This window comes from Aptenodytes patagonicus, chromosome 4, assembly GCF_965638725.1.
Source record: "Aptenodytes patagonicus chromosome 4, bAptPat1.pri.cur, whole genome shotgun sequence".
Taxonomy (NCBI): Eukaryota; Metazoa; Chordata; class Aves; order Sphenisciformes; family Spheniscidae; genus Aptenodytes; species Aptenodytes patagonicus.
This window is the reverse complement of record NC_134952.1, coordinates 58864545-58884508: the sequence shown is the minus strand read 5'-3', so window position 1 is coordinate 58884508 and position 19964 is coordinate 58864545. Positions and strand designations below refer to the sequence as shown.

The window sequence follows — 19964 nt, the reverse complement described above, 5'->3', positions numbered from 1 at the left end:
GAAAACCTACCCGGAGCTGGTGTCTGAACCCTACAAGTGCTTCAGTCTGTGCTGTTAAAGGTGTCTTTGTGTCCTCTGAAGACCTTCAGTCCGTTGGCATCTTCCTCTCAACCAAATAAAGCATTTCCTCGCTTATGGCGAGGTCAGTTTGAAGCAGTAGGTGTGCTCTGAGAATGTATTAACTTTCAAAGCACGAGGAGGTTTCTGTGTTCTTTCAAACCACCACTGGAAGTTACCACCATAACGGCTATTCTTTCTTTCTAAAGATGCAGGTTTACACCAATGCATTGCTCATCTTTTTTTTTTTTTTTTAATTGGTGTGGAAAATCTGAAGTTGTAAAACCTTGTGTGGCTACAGGACATGGGGATAAAACAGCAGGTAAGAAAGCGTTCTACCTACCAGGAAAACTTTGATAATTTGGTGTTTGAGATATAGATCTATATAAATAAAAATTGCATAGGATTTAACTGGGCCTCAGTTGACAATTAATGACTCTATCTTTCTAACAAATATTCACAATTAAAATTTTGAAGACAGACAGCTATAGCTTAGCTTGTCTGTCTGTCTGTCTTTAAACGCAGAGTGAACAGATTTCAAGGTGACTGTCACAACGCAAAGCTAGATCCAAAGTCTGATTTTAGCAGTCTTTGAGACACTTACTGTGTCTCATTTGCAGGGAGGAACAACCTATAATAGGACGTATAGAGAGAGACCTGGCATTCTCCTGCTCAGGCTTGTCTTCTCGTGACTAATCTGACTCTTATTAGGGTGGTTATTGTGATCTCCAACTGTATTAAAACCAATGTTTTGACCTCCAAGTCTAGGGTAATTTATTGAAGGAAACCCAGGGAAGCTTTTCCCCAGAAGGAATGGGGTTTATTGAAAGCACTCACTAGTGACTTAACGACGTGGCTCTGGCGAGAGGTGAGGTGACTGTATAGAATGGAACCTGGAAACAAAATCCTGTACCAGTCCCTTCTTTGGGGACTCACTTCGATGTCAGCAAATGCAGTAAATGCACACTGCCACTGGTCACGGTACCTGTAATTTATGAAGAATCCTTATTTTCAATCCTTTTTGGGGAAAAAGGCTTCACTTGTCTTTTTAAAACATTAAATTATAAGCTGGCAAGAGGTTATACAGTACATTGGCTAAATGGTTTCATGTTAATTTAGTGCAATTTCTTCTGCTTCCCTAAGACACTTAAGCAGGAATTTCTTTTGGCACAGTTACCCACTTGTTAAACCCCAAGCAGGAAGGGCAGTTAGTTATAACCTACTTCATAGGAAGACCTCATGCCACAGCCGCCTCTCTTGCTTGAGGCTCACATGAAAATGGCAGTACCAGCTCCCTCCTGGCTGAGGCGCGTGGCTGTGTGGAGCTGCCTGAAAGGGCAGGCGCGGCGAGAGCTGGAGAAGGATCATCACAACAGAACCACTGACCGACCTTGCCTCGTCTCTTCGGAACCACTGAGAGAAGGTGACACGCACAGCGTCACGGCACAACCAGCTGCAGAGGTGAGTGACTGACAGCCAGAGCAGGCCCTTCGGAGCCAGACTCGCAAAGACTGTCCCAATGTCCACTGCGACTTCAGTTGTTAACAAGGCTTTACGGTGTAACTTGTTTGATTGTAACGATGAAATGCATTCGTAAGACACAGAGACCCCAAATCCTCCTTGTGTCACCTGAGTACTTATTTCTGCTTACCGTCTGAATTCATTCAAGTTCTGGGTTCTAAGGGCCATTTGTAAAGGGGCAAAAAACTTTCAGTCGTGCCTAGCTAGGAGATAGATTTTCTATTTTAACCAGGGAGTCTCAAACTCAGAAAGGTGTGGTTAATATGTGGTGAAGACCATCTTCATTCACTGTACGTGAACCAGACCAAAATGTGTTAATCTTGTTAGACGCCAAAGAATGTCACAGTTTGTGCAGGTTCAGCAGTGTGTGGAACGATGGCAGCTGCTGCCGCTTTTAAAATGGACATTTTGTATTATTGCAGAAGCTCTTCAATTACCTGTGAAACTGTTCCTAAAAAAAGCTAGGTTGGAAATGGTCATTCTTCCTTTTGAATAATACATACAATGCTCTATGTCATATTACAGTGAAATGTACTTTTATTTTTAAATCTGGTAGCAAGGGCTACTTCACTTTGGTCGAATTGTCATCTTTTGGTGCATTTCACTGCAATAAAAATAAGACTTCCAATCCAGGAATGAAAACAAGATTTCCAATTAGTAGCAAATAACAGCTTCCTTTACTGATTACTTCAAAGTAAGGACAAGGTATTTCAACTATTCACAAATATTCTGACATATTACAAAGTAACGTAAGAGAAAAAGATCATGATCATATTTGAAGCGAAATAGTTTAAAAATGTTTACAAATGCATTGTTTCTTTCCTTTTCAAAATGTTTCTTGAGACAGTTTTGCAGGAGACTATCTGTTTGGTCAAATAAACTTCTGCTATACAGACTGTGCTTTGTCCTAGGGGCCAAATTGGAAAAACGGTTTCAGAACAGAACTTTGTCAGAAACAGGGGTTTGGAATACGACCTCTCATAGTCTTGCAATTTTGTCTCTGTGGGCTTTGTGCAAGGCTTAACGTGAATTTTTTTTAATGATGGTTTTATAACATGTTATGAAGCTGACATTTATTTTACATTGCATTTCAGTATTTGAAAGAGCCGAGACCTAATTCTTCTATATATACATTTTTGAAGCTTTAAGGCTGCGCCACTAACAACATTTTATCAATCTTTTGTCATTTTCTTAAATGTTTCAATTACTTTGTCAAATTTAGAATTGTTAGCAGCAAGGATGATGACGATTGATATTCCTCATTTAAAAAAATCCCAAACCAAACAGAAGAATTCCCTGGGAAACTGCACACCATGCGCATGATCCATAACTAAAAAATTAGTCCAAAGTTCTGATAAATACTGAGTTCCAGCTAGAGCTAGTAGTTGTTCTAGTTCTAAAGAATAAAATGTTTATTCTATACAGAAGAGTTGGATGGAATATGGGCATTTGACAAAGATGACTCGAGGCATTTCAGGGTCTGAATTGTTCATACAGCATTAATGCAGCTGCCCTTTTGGCTTATGCGTGGGCTCGCACCACCTGTGGGCAGGGAACATTCCTGGCGGTGTCAATGGGCTCAATCTTACAAGATGCAAGTTATCTTCTCCAGGCTGCTCGGTCTTCAACTGAACCAGGAGCTTCTTGCAGGATCGAGAGCCCTTTAGGGCTTGCTCCTGAGCGAAATGCAAACTTGCACAGCATTATCGGATGCCAGTTTCTATCAGGTAAGGGTTGGGTCTTTTGCCTTCAGCACATTATGACATGAAAAACTGCACCAGCATTTTTCAATGAGCACCATTAACTGACTTTGGTAACTTATCTATTGGCACGACCAGCGGGATCAAAGAATATGCTGAGCTCCTGTCTTGTACAATAAGAAAGCACAGCTGCCAATTGCCTTGCAGCTGGAGTCTGTAAATATTAAAAACATAAATATGTTAATAACCATACACATATACACAAAACAGCAGTAGCAATATTACAGGATGCAGTGCCTACTCTATATAACTGCTTTTTGTTAATACAGATGCAACACCAAAATAAATGCTATTTAATATGAAGCAAACCCTTCTTCAAAGGTCAACGGCAGTAAGCCAAAGTTCAGGTCCAGGCTTCTGCTAATCTTGAGGTGACTCTGAAGCTAGATCAATCCCACTGTCTATCAAATCTAATCAATGAAAGAGTAGCACTATGGGAAGATAATGAATATCAGTTAACACTAAAACTTTCTGAGCTGGAGCTTTCTTTTGCCACCATTTGTAATTACTTCTCCCTTTTTCACAAGTGCTCTTTGTGTGAGCACTCACCAGGCTTAACAGGGGATAAAGTTATCACATACGAAATATGAACTAGGGGTAAGGATTAATAGAAACAACCAGCACGGGACTGGAGTTCCTGAATCCTGGGAGGTGCTCTCCATGGTTTTAAGTGAAGTTTCGGTGAGATTGCACTTAGCAGACCACTAGGAAGTTGTCACTCTCCAACTTTTTCTTCTTTTTTGTGCAGTTCCGTTTCAAAGCTTGGTAGGAATAGCACGAGAAGGGCTAGAGGAGATGACTGTGCTGGTCCATTGTCTTTGCTAATGCTCTTCAGAGCAGCGTCCTCTCCTCAAGATCACGTCATCTAGTCCAATATCCCCAGTTCTTCCTTTCCCTTTCTCCCCTTTGAATATAACCTGGGAAGAGAAACAGAACAATTTGAGTGCAAAAATAAAGAAGCTTTGGTTGAGAGAGGTCTCAACAGTAAGAAAGCAAAAGCGTAAGAAAGCTCAGGCACTCATAACCGACTCGCAAAAGCCTATTTATTCTGCTCAGAACTATGGTTGGTTTTTCCATTTCTGACCCTCTCCCTTCTTCACTTTGGCAGGATCTTTGTGAATAACCAGCAGTTCAGGACAGAGTTGCTCCAGCTGCACCATCTGCTGAGGTGAGATGAACTTCCACATAAGAGAATCTCGGGCGCTTTCCACGTATCATCTCTGCACTGTTTTCATTGTCCCTCATGGCAAACACATAAAATCCTCTGTATTCTGAAAAATGTTGTCTAATAGAGGAGCTTTCCATTGCTAAAGCACCTTGCAGCTGCCTTAGTTATGGGAACTAGAAACACCCATCTTGTATTGAACACGTTCTGGCTCCTGCAGACTCATGGTAATCTACAGAAGCGCTGGCTCCTCGAAAAATGGCAGCAGAACTTTGGGCATGGAGTTAAGCAGATCATTGGCAGTCCAGATTTAGCCTGAGTAGGAGACATTCAACAAATATAAAGCTTGACTAGAAGGACCGGAGCATAAATCAGAGATAATGTACAGAATGGCCAGCTGACTTTAAGAAATACTTCCCATAAATCAGTATTGCTCACCTGCGCTACTGCTGTAGATTCAGAAGCCTGAACTGTTTAACACAGCCAGTGTTTTTGACCATGGCTTAAAAATTATTCGAAGCCTACAGAAAAACTTTGTAAGAGTCTGCTGTTTTCACTGAGCTGGAAAGAGTTAATACAGATTCATAGATCAGAAATTCAGCTGTGTAGTTAAAAATAATTCAGATGCTTGCTGAAAGCATGCTTTCAAATAAAGAGTAGGAACAGAGGAGGTCAGATAAACTCTGTGTTGAATATACTGAATTATTTTTTTAGAAATAAAAGAATTTAAAATTATTTTTTATTCAACTCTGTTGAATAAATGAATTATTTTTTTAGAAATTAGTGATTTTGAGTGTGCTTTAGAAATAATTTACACAGAGCTAATTCATTGGAAAGTGTGATGAAGGATTCTGGTCTCCATTCATATTCTCCTCAGGTTTCCAGTAGGCCCCCCTAAAATCACTAGTGTTTAGTTGCTTTTGGTTTTTAATTAATTAGCTAGAAAATAAAGCTACCTGGTTTCTTCCTGATTTCTCTGTGGCAGAGGCCTTCCCTGCTTACCTAGAGTTTTCTCTCATTCCCTGATCCTTGGAATAAATGTCACAGTGGCTCAGGTCAGCAGCCCAGGCTCCCCATGCTGGCTGGAAAAGATCCCAAGCTCGACCGTTCTGTAAGGTGCCATGAGGCAGCTCTGGTCTGTGGACCAAGCGATGGGTTACAGTTGGCGAGCCACGCTGACAGCTGCTGCTGAGGTGGTCAGGAGGGGCAGGGGATAGTGCAAAGGGGAGCTGCTGGTCTTGTTTGCCATCTCTAAAACTCATTTGCTTTTCTGCCAGACAGTATGTTAGTAATACACACTTATTTAATGAACTGCCCCATAAGGTGAGACAGACCTGAGGATTGCGAGAAGTGTTAAACTTGGCAGAAAAGGGTAAGAATGGGGCAAATATATTGTTCACCTGCTATAAACTTCCACATTCTTAGCCTGGTATTCATTTACAGCTAACAGGAGGTCAGGCGTCTTTGTTACTTCTGCTGAGGTAAAGTTTTCAGAGAATTAACTGCAGTAATTATAGCCTTAATATTAATTTTAGAACCATATACTGTGTGTGTTGTAGCCTGCTCCCACTATAAACATTATGATGTGTGAGCTTTTTTTAGACCACCTGATACAAGTCAGAGCAAAACAGGCCCTGAAGCACCCAAGCCTCTTCTTCAGATCTGAAATAGCAACTACCTTCAAAGCTAAGCAGGGGTTGAAGAAAAATACTGAGCTTTTGATATATCAGTTTATCACCCAATGTTTCTAAGATTTCCAGGTATTAGAAGATTCTCCATGGCACTTCAGACAGCTTCTTTTGATTGCGCTAAACCATTTTGCGTTATTGGCGTAGTTAGGTCATCATTTACCTCCTTGTCCAGATCAGCTGCAAGTATGTTGAAGAGCATAAAACCATGTGAGATTGCACATGTAATGACCCTACATTATAAAAAATGACTTATTTTCAGTGTCTTTGCCCTGGTTTAGCCAGTTATTAATCCACAGGGGATGATTCTTCCTATTTTATGGCACTGTATTATTTAAAGCATTGTTCATGAGGAATCTTGATACGGGCTTTTTGGAAATCCATGTACGTACGCCACTGTTCATTAGACTGCTCTTTCCTACATGGTGATTCCCTGAAAACAGGCTCTACGAGGTAGCTCAGTACAGGCTATTTTGCAGTTTCCTATGTGTCTATTGCTGTAGGTGTTTGTTTTCTTTTTTTGCGAAAAACTAATTGGACAAAATCCACAACGGCTCTCTTATCCTTAATGTGATTCCATTGGCAGGGAACAAAGAAGTAAAACACAGGCTGAAATTGGACCCAGAAGACAAACAGTCCAGTGCTATACCATCTAAGTGTCTTCAGCTTCTCAGGCAAAAAAACGGAAGGCAGCACACGCGTCGGTACTCACACTCTTGATGCCTAGTCCTCGTAAAGTTATGTGTGTCTGTCTCCAGCCATGGCCACCATTTCTTCCCCAAACGGCTGGTCCGTGAGCACCATTTTTCCTTACAAAGACTTGGAGGGCACCAGAATGCAGTCCAGGCACCTTATGCCTAAATGACAGGCACAAGTCACCGGCCTGAGCCATGTGACCCAACGGCAGGATAAGATGCGCTACTCTTCCTTCTTTGCCTTTGGGGTCAGAGATAGTAAGATACTGTCCCCCTGTAAAAGAAAAAGTAGTTAGTTTTGTCGTCTTTTTTTTTAAATTCTAGTCTGTTGCAGGACCAAATGCACAAGAGTCATTAAAAAATCAAAAAATAAAAAAGGGCTCCATAAGGTCCGGTGAGTCTTAAATAAGGCATACAGCCGCTGGAACGTGAACCAGAACTGATGCGTCTGCCTCCTGCAGAGTGAGATTTACAGTGCTGGTCTTCTGTTTACATTAGTCCCAGGTTAGGTCTTGCCCATCTAATTTCTTTTTACAAAGCAAATAATACCTCTTTTAAAAATGAAAATTTCATGTATTCCTCCATTTCTGACAACCCTTTGTTGACTTCATGATTTTAAACCCACAGTGACATTAAAGCTACTATCTACATTTATGCACCTTATAAGCCGCAGTTTTTTGCTATTGGATAGGTGAATGAGAAGGCCAGCATAAATGTTATCATGTAGTTTAGCTACGGTTCTGTCCCTTTCCTTTTGTTTGGGAACTGTGTTAACAGGTTAAGTCAAGTCTCAAAGTGTATCCATTTGCAAACACGGATAGCCTTTTTATTTAGCCATAATTTAAAGTCTTAATCTGGATTAGATACAGGAAGCTAGAAACAGTAATGACTTCCAAATGGCTGGGAACTTGATACACTCCCTGAAGTCTTCTCTAACAGTAGCAAGTTGTCAGTGAACATACATACTTAATTCAAAACCCTATCATCATCTCTGATCATATGTGAAGAAAAGGTGCCTTCATAAAAACACCTAGAACGTGAAAAGTAGAGGATCTCAGGTATGACAACATCCATTAAACCTAAAAAAAGAAGAAGAAAAAAAAAAAGGCATATACTTCCGTAAGTCCCACGCACCCTTTCACATAGGCACTCAAAACTACAATAAATGAGACTTCACATCTTGGAGGAAACCCACACCTGTATTTTTTTCTTTGTACTTTTCATTAAAACTTTTGCAAGGTGGATGGTAACTTTACAATTTGAAATTACCAAAGGGAGGAGGGTTCACTTTTAAAAACCAAAAATTAAAAAAAAAAAATTATCTTACTCTGGACTCTAAGAATCTTTTTTAAGGAGATCACATTTTTTAAATTTTTTTTAATCAAAAAATCCAAGTTTAATGAACTTAAGGTAAAGGTGGCATTTAGGCTCCTTAGTTGAAACCGATGATGTAGAAATATCGGGGGTTTGTAATACTGTTGACATACACAGTTTTTACTTAATTATAGAACAGAAGAATATTTTTCATTTAAATTGTCACCCTGCTACTACTCAACCAGAGCTTTGTTTTTTGAAAGCCACAATGATTTCCCTCAGAAGCTGTGAGATTTAATGACAATGTACCAGGGCTTGTCACACACTTAAAAACCAACCTTGTCTCCAATTTACTACTTCTTCATAGGTTTTTAAGTTCTTTGGTCTCAATGAGATTTAACAAAGCAAAGTAGTATGCTGCTGTCTGGGGCCCCAGATCTGCATTTGGGCATGAAGTGGCATCTGTTAAAGTTTTTTGGGATGTTTTTTGGTTGTTTTTTTTTTAATGCATTGTTTTTGCATCAAGGTCACTAACTGCTAAAATAAGCATAACAGAGTTTAAATAACTGCACCTGTTTGTTGTAAATACAATTATATCACTATAAAAGTACTGACTTGATTCATTAACTGCATCTGTTTCAGATAGTTACAGTGACTGAATCCAATCAATAGGAAACAGATTTAGGTAAGCACAAAGCCAACCTATCTGTAGGCAAGCCCCTGCAGGAAAAGGTCCCCTCAAATCAGCATTTTCTGCATGCAAGATAAGCTTATAAGGCTTCAGCATGGCACCTTTCAAAATGCAGATTCTGATAAACCAATAAATAGCAAACTTTGTAAGGTGAAAGCAAACACTCGGGAACAAGCTGTGAAAATAAATCCTTGCAACAAGGTATTCCAGACAGGAGGGAGGGGGTGGATGACTTCAAGGGACTAGTTTTAACAGGTTATGTCAACAGCAGCAGAACATACACAGGAAACAGAAAGCTGAGATCGTCCCTGACTGGGAAGCAACGCAGGAGAAAAAAAAGTCTAAAAAAAAAAAAGCCAGTTAAAAATCATAGTTCTGGAACTCAATATGTATTAACAATTTTTGAGTACAGGTAATGAATATGCTTTGAGTGAGTGACTTACTTTCTCAGAATCATAGCATTTTTAAATCCATTGTTTCAAAAAGATGTTTGAATCACGTGTAATCTTTTTTAAAATGCCAGTCTGCAAGCAGGAGACAGCTACCTGTTTTCTCATCTGCAGGAGGAAGGAGCTCTGCTGTCCGAGTCATTCATGAGACTTTTTAAGTGTTGTAAGGAGCATAGGAAATACTAGAGCATGCCTGTGGGTGGGGAGGCCCAGTAAGTGAGGACAGCACTTCCACTTAGCCAGCTAAACAGACTGAAAAAGGTGCCAGGTCACCCACTACGGTGGCAAACGACTGTCTCATCAATGGCAGTGTAAGGACAGACATCTGTGATGAGGTGGTGCATAAGGAAAATCGCTCTCGGTGCCCTCACCCTCCCTCGACTTAACCTATAATGTTTTACCGCCTGAGAGCGCGTTTCCTTCCGAAGTCTGCCATCCCCTCACACAATGTAAGCATTGTGCACTTCAAAGGCTGCTCTTCTGGGTATGAAGTAATCCCATCATTACGGGGAGCCAGAGATGTGTGTCTAATCCCCAGCGCTGTGGGGCAAGCGCTGCTGGGGGAAGGGTACGCAGGCAAGGACAGCCAACCTCCCGGTGCCATACACGAAAATCAACAGGAGACAAAATACAACTAACTTCCAGCAGCGTAGAGGTGCAGTTCTGCTGGGACTACGCCAGCAGAGGTGTGCAAGTGGGGGGAGCTGCTGCTTTGGCTGACCACCAGTGCCCATGCCAGTCTTCTATCCTGCAAGTGGCTAGTACGCGCTCCCCTGTAAAGTTCATTGCAAGGTCGCTTTTTACCATCCCAAAGATACCCCTTTTCAGAAGTCTGTGCCTATGAGCACCTAACTTGCCTTCCTTCCAGTTACTTAACAGTTTTCCTATATACAGGTTGCTGCAACTTAGAGCAGAATTCAATAAAATCAAACTGAGAGGTTAAACTAGAACATTATATTGGCAGCAGAACAAAGACTATTTCCAGCACTTTCTATAATTTTGCTAGTAATACAGAAATAATTATGTTTGCATGGTTGTTTGAAAAATAAGCTTTGTTTCCCCATAAATAAAAGTTGTTCTCTAGTCCACATTTTTGTTCTTTCTGATTCTTTTAAGACAGATAATCTTTTACTGAATACATTTACTTCTCCTTCAGAGACATTCCTATTGTAAAGATACCAGCTATGATAAAAGTGCAAATTCTCAACTGCTCTTTCATGTTGGGAATCCTCAGTTTCGATTTTTATACACAGAAGAGGTGTGTGTGTGAAATATATCCCGGAACTAAAGAGAACAGAAGCTGTGTAAATTCATCATAATGTGAGAACTGTCATCAACCTCAAGCCTGGGTGGTTCTTCAACTACAGGCTGCGATCGTACACAGGTGTCTTACCTGACGCATCTCTCACTGGTTCCCAGTGCAAGTCATCATCTTTGTCCTTGATCCATCCGCACAGTCCGCTATCAAAACTACAGCTGTGTACCAGCACACCTAGGCAGAACAGAGCAGAAGGTCAAAAAAACCCAAAAAACTACGTCATTTGGATTGTTTTGGTTGGGGAACTACAGCAGTTTCCCTTGTGGCTGACACTAGCAAGCAAATATGAAAATTAAATGCAGCAGAAGGGGCACTAGAAAAAGAATCTACAAAAATACTAAAACAATAAAAAGGATGCTAGTGTCATTATTAACAATTCACACTATTTTTGTGCTAAATCTGTTAGGAAATAAAACTATAAAGGTTCACTTAGGTGGTGGGTTTTTTTCTTTTTACAAAGCATGGTTTAAACAAAGGGCATAAGGTGTAGGAGTCCTGTGAAAATGTATAAAAACCCAAGAAATCTCAAAAAGTCCTAAACCCTAGGCCCTGAACAGGAGATGTGATCTTTACCTGGGTCATCGTTTGCTTCAAATTCATCAGCGGTAATCCCTCTTTCAATTTCAAGTATTTCAAACAGATTATTGCTCACTCCAGGCTGGCGTGGAACTGTGAGAAAAGTAGTTTTTCAGAAATGAATGGGAGAAGGAAGTAGGTCACTACCTTTAACAAAAAACAGCAGAGCAGCTCTGGGCATTGTGCTTTTCTTGGAGAATTCAATATATTTAATTATATTTGACATGAAGATTCATAAACTTTATGCCTCTGTGATTTATGACTTACGTTGTAACATTTATCTGAGCACTGTAAAAGATGATTCCAAATCTGCTAAAGGCTCTTCAAATGAAAGCTCCTTTTTGACCGGGGGGAAGAGGAAGAAAAAAGGCTTTAGCCTTGAAGCACACTATTCCCCTCCAAATGCACTTTTAAAGATAGTAGTTTCTCAATAACATAAAGCCATGTTAAAGCCCTTGCTCAAACTTTCCGATCCACTCACCTTCCACAGATGTTTACAGGAGAATCTCAACAGGAGGCAGTGGTACTTGGAAGACGCCCCACACGCACCTAACCTTTGAAACACAGCTGAAGGTATATCCATCTGTCTGCAAAGGATTAGAGCTCCCTAAACAATTGTCAGGATTGTACTGAGAGCTGAGAAGGAGGAGCTCTAGTGGAAGCTGGAATTCAACTGTAATTCTACCTTCTGCTTTCCAACAAAGTCTGTCCTTCAGCTGCTGTTCTCAGCTGCAAGGAGAAGGAACACTCTCAGTGATTAACGGGCCCAGAGGTTCATTAGACATTCAGCAGCCAGGACAACCTGAAATTTAAGAGGTCTTTGTGGGAACAATGGCTGCCAAAGTCAGGTGGCTACAAAGACTTCCACTTACTTCTGAAGACGCTGTGCCAGTCTGTGTAAGTCTCCAGAAATAACACACCGATGTCATGCCTGAGGGACAGCTGTCAGCTTAGAGACAAACAGATTGCACTGGGTAGAGCTGTCTTGGAAATTCCTCTTTTAGAGGCAGGTCTAGAGCATAATTAATAACAGTAGTAATGTGTTTCAGGCATGTCCCTAGATGTTATAGACACCTCTGACACCTACAGTATTTCTAAGGGCATTATCTATTAAAAACTTGACACGTTTTCCATTTGCAGTGCTAAAATAAGCATCTTAATGTCTCTATAGGCTTCTTAGGCAAGTGAGAACAAGAATTGAGATGATTTACAATTCTAAACTGAAATAAAGGACTGTTGTTTTCAGGAAATCAAATCAAAGGTAAGAAGGAACTCCTTTTGCACTAGGACAACATGTAAATAGCACTGCCGCAAGAGCTCCTCTAAAGCCAGAAGACAGAGGGAAACAAGAAACAAGAATGAAGTAGCTTCCTGCTTTTTGGAATTAGGACAAAATAAGCAGCCTGGTAAAAGGTCGACCAAATGCTAATGTATTTTAAAAGTAGTATTACAGGCTACAGATCTTGGATGGAAATTTTGTATAATAAAAATAAATAAATAAAAAGCTTGAAGTCTGTAGGAAACTGATTAACTCCTTAATATTATAGTCATTTTTGGAATCATTACATCTCCTTTTTTTTTCTTTTTTTAATCCTTTGTAGATTTTGGATTATGTCTATTTGCAGTCTAGGATATTAATGCTCAAACAGCCTCAAGGACTTTAGGTTGGCTTGGGTAGTAAAGGCCTGTTAATTTTTAAGGATACACTGTTTGTAATAATATTTTTGCTGCTTTGTTTAATCTGTTTGTTTGCTTACATGATTAGAATTTTGAGATTTAACATGAAAGAAACCTTACAAATGTGCACAGTCCACACCACCTGGGCCATAATTGCCCTGCAATACATTTATGCAAAAATACTATATTCAATTATATAAAGAAAAAAAAAAATCCGTTTACCTCAGGCAGCAAAAAATCCAAACAGGCATGCTCTAAAACCATCGTTCACCCTTAATCCCTCCCAGCAGTATACTGCTGTCTTTCCTAAGAGTTCTATCTAACATGTAGGCGGGACACTTGAACAAGCACATTGTACAGCTATAGTCACACCTGCACAGAGATGCTTACGGCGGTATAAGCTGTTCTGACGCGTAACAGCACAGACGCTCTTACACTGCTCTAACTGCATTACAGTCATGGAGAACCATGAGCAGTAGCTCATGGAGTAGATACGTGTGTGAACTGTCTGTGTGTGCCTATATCACTGCCACTGTGGTACACACAGCAGCTATCAGCACCATTTAAATTCAGCTGCAGGGGGTTTGCTCGGGGATGTTAGAACTGGTAATTCAATTTCTTGGGCTTACTGTGGCCAGCCACCTGGGACAGCAAATTTTGCAGGAGTATTTACTTACAAAAGCTGCTAAACTAACAGCATCCTGTAAGTTCGTTACTGTCATTTCTGGCAGGACAGTGCTCTGACGGCAATTTTGCCTTAGATAAGCCCTCAGAGTGGAGTTTCGCCTCGCATTACAACCACGCTGCAGGCTGCTGCTCCCTGTGGAATGCAGCAGTCCCCACACACGAGACACATCCATGCTGCACCCCCAGGGATTATCACTTTGCCTTTCCTCTTCTCAGACTGCGCTAAGGAAAAAAGATACTGTTCGTTTCCTATGCTATGAATAACAAGTCGGCAATTTGCTTCAAAACTGCTGAGCGCAGCATACGTATATACTGTAGCTGCTAGTCTGGAATGGACACGCAGCCTTTTCTTGAAGTGTCTTTACATCTGCCACATCGACACGGCACAGGGATGGAAAAAGGCCAGCCCACGGGAGCAGACGGAAAAGCAAGCTGCCCTCTCCCTGAGCTGCAGGAGGACTCCCGCCTGTGAGGAACCTCACCACGCCATCACCCTTGGGCCCCAGGCACCCACCATCGACGGGATGCCCATATCTTCTTCTCATCTAGGTTAACATTGAACTTAACACTCTGCACCTCCATATCTTCCTGTTCTTCCCCTGCGCCTTAAATTAAGTTTTTCTTAGGGATCAAAGGCTCAGACCACAGACTCACAGACAGGTAGTTACAGGGCTCTGAATGAACACTATGGCAGAGAGCATTGAGGAAACCCACTGCCGTGCTGCTCTAGGATTTGTAGGATACTCAGGGGTGACAGTCTCAAGGTATGTGCTTGCCCTGTGGATCCCATTCCCAGTCCCCCATAGCTCTTGTTTATGGAAAATACAGCAGGAAGTATTAGGAACTTATCTTCCAAACGACTTCAGTTTACTTACTAAAATACCACTTCTAATGCATGGTTATTTTAATAAATCTGAGTTACATCTGTGCATACATACAAGCATTCTCCAAGTTAAAGGTGATATATTTGCCTATAATTAAAGCTCTACAATAAAATATTTCTTCAAAACTTTTCTCTAAAGTCCTCTCTAAACGTTGTTACAAACTTCTAGAAGAACGTGTTGCAGAGCTTTAAACCAGTCACTTCAGTGCTCAGACCTAATTAGAGGAATGTGCACTTGATATGAAACGAGAGATGCAGGACTCTAAATATGATCCATGTGTACACTTCTTTTTGCTACGACGACTAATATGTTGAGTGGCGATCGTGGGAGAAAGTACTTGGCACAATTATTTTCTGCAAGCTTTCCAAGCCCTTTCTGTGTATTTTATATAGCGTATCAGTGTGCTTTTCACTTAACTTCAATGGTTTGATAAAGCTTGTTAAATATAAACTTGGCTTTTCTTGGAGAATTTTATAAGCTGGGAGTGGGCCAATACATCAACAGTACCATATTCTCAAAGTTCATGAGCTAAGTTCTTCACAGATGCATGAATGTGGGGGGGAACATTTAATAACTGCATAAGACTGATTTCTTTTCAGCTTTTTAATCCTTTGGGAAAACAGTAGGACTTTTTTTCATTTACCAGCTAATTGCTGAGTTTGGGAGTATAAGAGGTGGTGTGTACATATGTCAGGCTATTTGTAATTACAGAATAATCACTGTTTTGGTGTTAGAAAACCAAAACAAAACATGGAGTGCAGCTTCATGTTATTAGTAATTATTATTGCTATTAATAATGCAGTGTTCTGCCTTACAACAAACACTGCGTTCTTATGCAATTCCATTCCACACAATAATCATGACCAAGCTTCCCATTTGTTAAAAACAACAACAAAAAATGACAAAGATTTTTTTGACTGAATAGTTACGATTGAAAGTTGTTGAATTCCACTTCCAAAAAAAACCTGCAAGTGATGAGATCTCATGCAGAACTAGTAGAAAATAGCTAAAAGGAAGGGTAGTCCAGAGGTCAGCCAGACTTCATAAACAAGAATATGTCCCGTTTTCCTCCAGGGAAATCTTTGATATATGCTGGGCTAAAAAAAGGGGCAACAGAGAGGTACACTTCACCCTTTCATCTGGATACCCGCAGTGTCCAGGATATGTTGCCTAAAACTCCGCAAATTCAAATTCTGCAGTGAGAATTATTTCAGGAAGGGCTTTCATGGACTGTCCCACCCTCTGCAGTACCATTTGCATAACAGGGGAGAGATGGTGCTGGCATGCAACCACTCTAAAGTCCAATGTTGCATTTCTCAGGCAAGGCTCAATAACTTTGACCTAAATCAAACATCTTATTATATATCATCTTGCCAGAAGACTTTCTGAAAAGTAACCTCCCTGCTTTTCTATGAGCAGCTATTCAGGAGGTGCAGAGCAACAACTGAGTTTCAGGGAAACACAGCTAAAATAAGTAGTCTACAGAAGCTTGCATATCAGACCAGGGGATAAAACTAGCTGGAAGATTGATAGAGGGTGTGATTTTGTAAGACTCCTAGATCTTATGATTTAGCTCCAGAGTACAAACAGGAACAAAGTGCCTATATTAAATGCTTAAATATTAAGACAAATACATTTTAATAGGTGCCAGAACAGTGAAGGCAAATGAAATGCTATTGTAGAATGATGCTACTCTAATGATATCAAGGAATAACAAAACCCACATTCTTTGCTTTTAGCATTTCCCTTTTTTCAACAGCTTCAAGGATCACATAACTGCATTTACTGCACTAAGGACTTTTTAGTCATTGAAAGGGGGAGCAGAAAGAATCAAGTTTTAATCCAATCTTTAATTTTTTTTAATAGCTGTTATGAGAAAAGTCTCCTAATTCCAATCTTTTCAGCTCCACTAAGGGCTGAGAAGGAAAAATGCTGAACTATCTTTTAATGCAGATAAGTGGTTTTGTTCTTGCTCTGCTGATATCTAGTATTATGCTTTGTCTTTATGTTTTTAATGTTTATCACCCAGATCCCGATGGTAGCAGAAATTCATAGTCTTATTGAAAAGTACATTCTAGTTGTTAGAGACTTTACACATCTGAGTAACCAGAAAAGACTCCTCTGTACTTCACTGTAGCTTGTATCAGTCCTGAAATAGTTAAATATTAAGCCATCGCTGCATTCCTCCCTCATTGCCATTCCCCCCCATATCCATATCAGGAGAAGATTATCCTTGGTGCCAGATTCCACTGTCTGCATCTGACTAAGTGGTTCAAAGGCCAAGTGTAGGAATTCCATTTTAAAAAATACTCATTTTTTTGTTCTCTGAAAAAGCAGCTCCCCAAAGTCACTGCAGGCATTTTTAGAAAAGGGGTAAAGCATCTAAAGAAACACAACAATCCAATACCTTTCAAAAATTGCAAAGGTATTTAAATAACATTATCAGGATTATTATCATTTGTGCTCTGTCACCACTGAACAGACCAATTTCACCGGTCCTCAGCTGATTTCAAGCTGAGCAGCACATTCAAGGGTGTTCTGAAGTGAAAGCTTAGGACAAGTTTACTCAGTGTGTGGGACGGCAGGTCAAACAACAACGAAGGCAGAAAATAGGGAGCAACGGGTCACCAAGGGTAAGCTCAGGAAAAGGTTAAATAATGAAAAATTAACATTTGAGAGATGCTTGCAGAAAAGAAGTACACTTGCCCAGGCATGTTTCCTCTCCTGATCTGGACCAATCCTAGACCACCAGTATGTTTGCATGATTTGGTCTAGTGCACTAGGACATCTATCAGTGTACAGCGCACCAACTATGCCTTTGCCATGGATTGCCTAACAGAAGTACCACCTATTCAGATGGCTAAGCAAAGCAGCATTTACTGTCATGCTGCTTTGTCAAAGTCTGGCTAAGGCTTCAGAGCCGGAGGGGGGAAAAAAAGGAATGAACAAGTCCATGCATCACAAGTTAACCTAGTTTAAAAACACAACTTTAAATATTGAGATCTTCAGCTACACTGCTCTCTGTGCTGGGTTTTGCCCATCCTTGTGTGACAAAACACTACCTTTTGTGACTCTTCGGGATACAACAGCCCTTGGCAACACACGAGGAAGAAGCCATCTAAGAACACACCGTAACTCTTCTGAACACTTTACAAAACTGAAATTAAGTCCTACTTCATGATCTGAGTGGATCTAACATCAATTTGCTCCTCTGTTTTCTAAGACAATGAGTGTCATAAGATGACTGAATTGCTGTCTGCATTCTCCTATGGGAAACAAATAAAGAAGGCAAGAGCGAGGCTTTCTCTCCTCTTTTCAGGCAGGCATACGGGGACCACAGTGCAAATTCATTTTCGAGCTTTTTTGCTGCCTCAACTGGAAAAGCAGATGATGTGGGAAAATGAACCTAAAGAGGCTCAGTATAAGCCAAATGAAATTAGCTCATATCCACAACCCAGGAATACAGCAAAGATGTCTGATGCAGGTGAGATTAAAACAGTAACAGTTTTAAAGAAGCTGAAGGAATTAGCTGAAAAAGCCCCTTCCCTGAGGAAATACAGAAGCAAGTGAAAAATCCACAAATGTTTTTGGAGGTGGGGGGGTTGGCACATCCACATGGCAGATAAGAAGCACGTCAGGTGTTAGCTAAACGTTACTAGTTATTTCAGTTTAAAATTCTGTATTGTCTTAACATTGTGGTTGTTAACATTGTGTTTGGCTGTGAGGAATGCTTTTTGAGAGGCCCTGGCTTACACTTGGTGAAAGCGCTGCCGTCCTGAGCTTGTGATGCCTCACACAGAGCAGCTGCAGCCTAAGAGTGAGGCACTGCTCTCCCACGGGCCTGGAGCAGGGGCAGGGCTGGCCTGCAGCACACCAGCAGGAACCTGAAGCTTAACCCAATCGGCAAATGCCATCTGTAAGCTAACATGAAAGGCATTTGAGCTAATGCACTTTATCTTGCATTTGCCACTGACCAAAAGCAGGCACCCAGCCAGTTCTGCAGCCCAGCTAATGCCCAGGCACTCAGCGCCTGGCAGTAATGCTCCCATGTTGCTGAACCCCTGGTGTGACGACATTTGGGGATGATTGAGTATCTCTGTATTATCCTCAGAATTGCAGGTCTCAGAGCAGGCAAGGACAAGCTGAGTCATGCCCTGCACATCCCATTGTAGTAATGTACACGGCTATAACTCTTCTGCTTGCTTTTCTAGATGTCCCACATGAGGAAATGTAACTTCTCCCCTTCCCCACAAACTCCTACAGTAACAGGATTCAATAGGTAAAGTAACACCTTACTCTACAAGCAACGCTTTCCTTGACAAGGTAGCACATTCTTCTGGAACAGAACTATTTTGCACCCAACTGTATTTTTCAAATCCTAAACAAATGCTTTTGTGCACTCACCAAATAAACACCTCTGGACAGGGAGAAGGTGGGAGGGGTCACCAGTGACTACTACCTAGATGATACTTTCAAAGTAGTCATGAAAGAAAGACAGACAGACAGAAAGGAGACGATACCAACTTTGTTAAGAATTACACTACTAGCACCCTGCAAATTCCTACCATCTAGAGCACAGGTGGCGCGTCTGCCTTCAGTCACACAGTTACGTCACACACGTATGTATATCAAGTATATCTTTAGCGGGGTATAGAAGAAGAAATAATATGGGATTAAAGACACACTATCTATCAAGACACAGTGACTTGATCTGAGGAGCTATCTGTTCCTGTATTACCTGCTGAAGCCAGTTGCTGGTGCTTGACCTTTTCAAATCCTGCTGTATTGTGCACTGAAGCCTTTGAAGCTATGTATGTATATCACAAACCTCAAAGGGTGGCAGCTGACCTAAATAGTTGATAAACACTTAGCAGAGATCAACTTTTCCTGTGTTTGTTGTATATACCATAATGTAAGCTTACAGTCAGAAAACAAGCTTAAACACTTCTACTTTTCTACTTTCCAAACCGCTATATCTGAAGCATACATATTGAAAGCATTAGCTTCGAAATTGAGCCTCTAGGGACAATACAGACAGACTAATTGTAAATAATAAGCTTTATACAGATAATTGTTATGACTTCATGAAAATAGCTGAAAACTATCCCTCTGCCTTAGAATTCCAGAGAACACTTGCAACACAAGACAGCCTGGGAAGCGCAACACTAGAGTCTAGTATAATTTCCACAAAATTCTGTATTTTTAAGTGTTGGTACCCATTATATTAAGTTGTGGGAGTCTTTACTGTATTTCTTTTTAGAATTTTACATAAAAATGTTTTTATATTTTAACTGAATATAGATTGTTTAAAAAATAACCTTGAAAAAGCCAAAAGCACACTCCTCTGAGTAGTACCAGGATTTATCTTCCCAAATTCTAAGTTAGCTTTTGTTTCCATTTTAAATTTATCAAGCTGTCTACAACAGATAAAATGTCAACAGGGAAAACAAACCGCTTTTTACAAGGAACAAAATATTTCACT

General features: G+C 40.6%; 1 protein-coding gene across 4 annotated transcripts in view; it reads right to left on the bottom strand.

Annotated features, from left to right (window-relative positions):
• Positions 1–2237: 2237 nt before the first annotated feature.
• The window catches only part of NPNT (nephronectin), a 53357-nt gene continuing 35630 nt past the window's right edge, over positions 2238–19964 (bottom strand). For all 4 annotated transcript variants that reach the window (XM_076336853.1, XM_076336855.1, XM_076336852.1 and 1 more), the window contains 4 exons: positions 11232–11327; positions 10734–10832; positions 6904–7160; positions 2238–4255 (listed from right to left, as the gene is read on the bottom strand). In XM_076336853.1, coding sequence (XP_076192968.1) covers positions 4160–4255; positions 6904–7160; positions 10734–10832; positions 11232–11327 — 548 coding nt within the window. In that variant the 3' untranslated portion in view covers positions 2238–4159. The remainder of the gene's footprint in view (positions 4256–6903; positions 7161–10733; positions 10833–11231; positions 11328–19964) is intronic.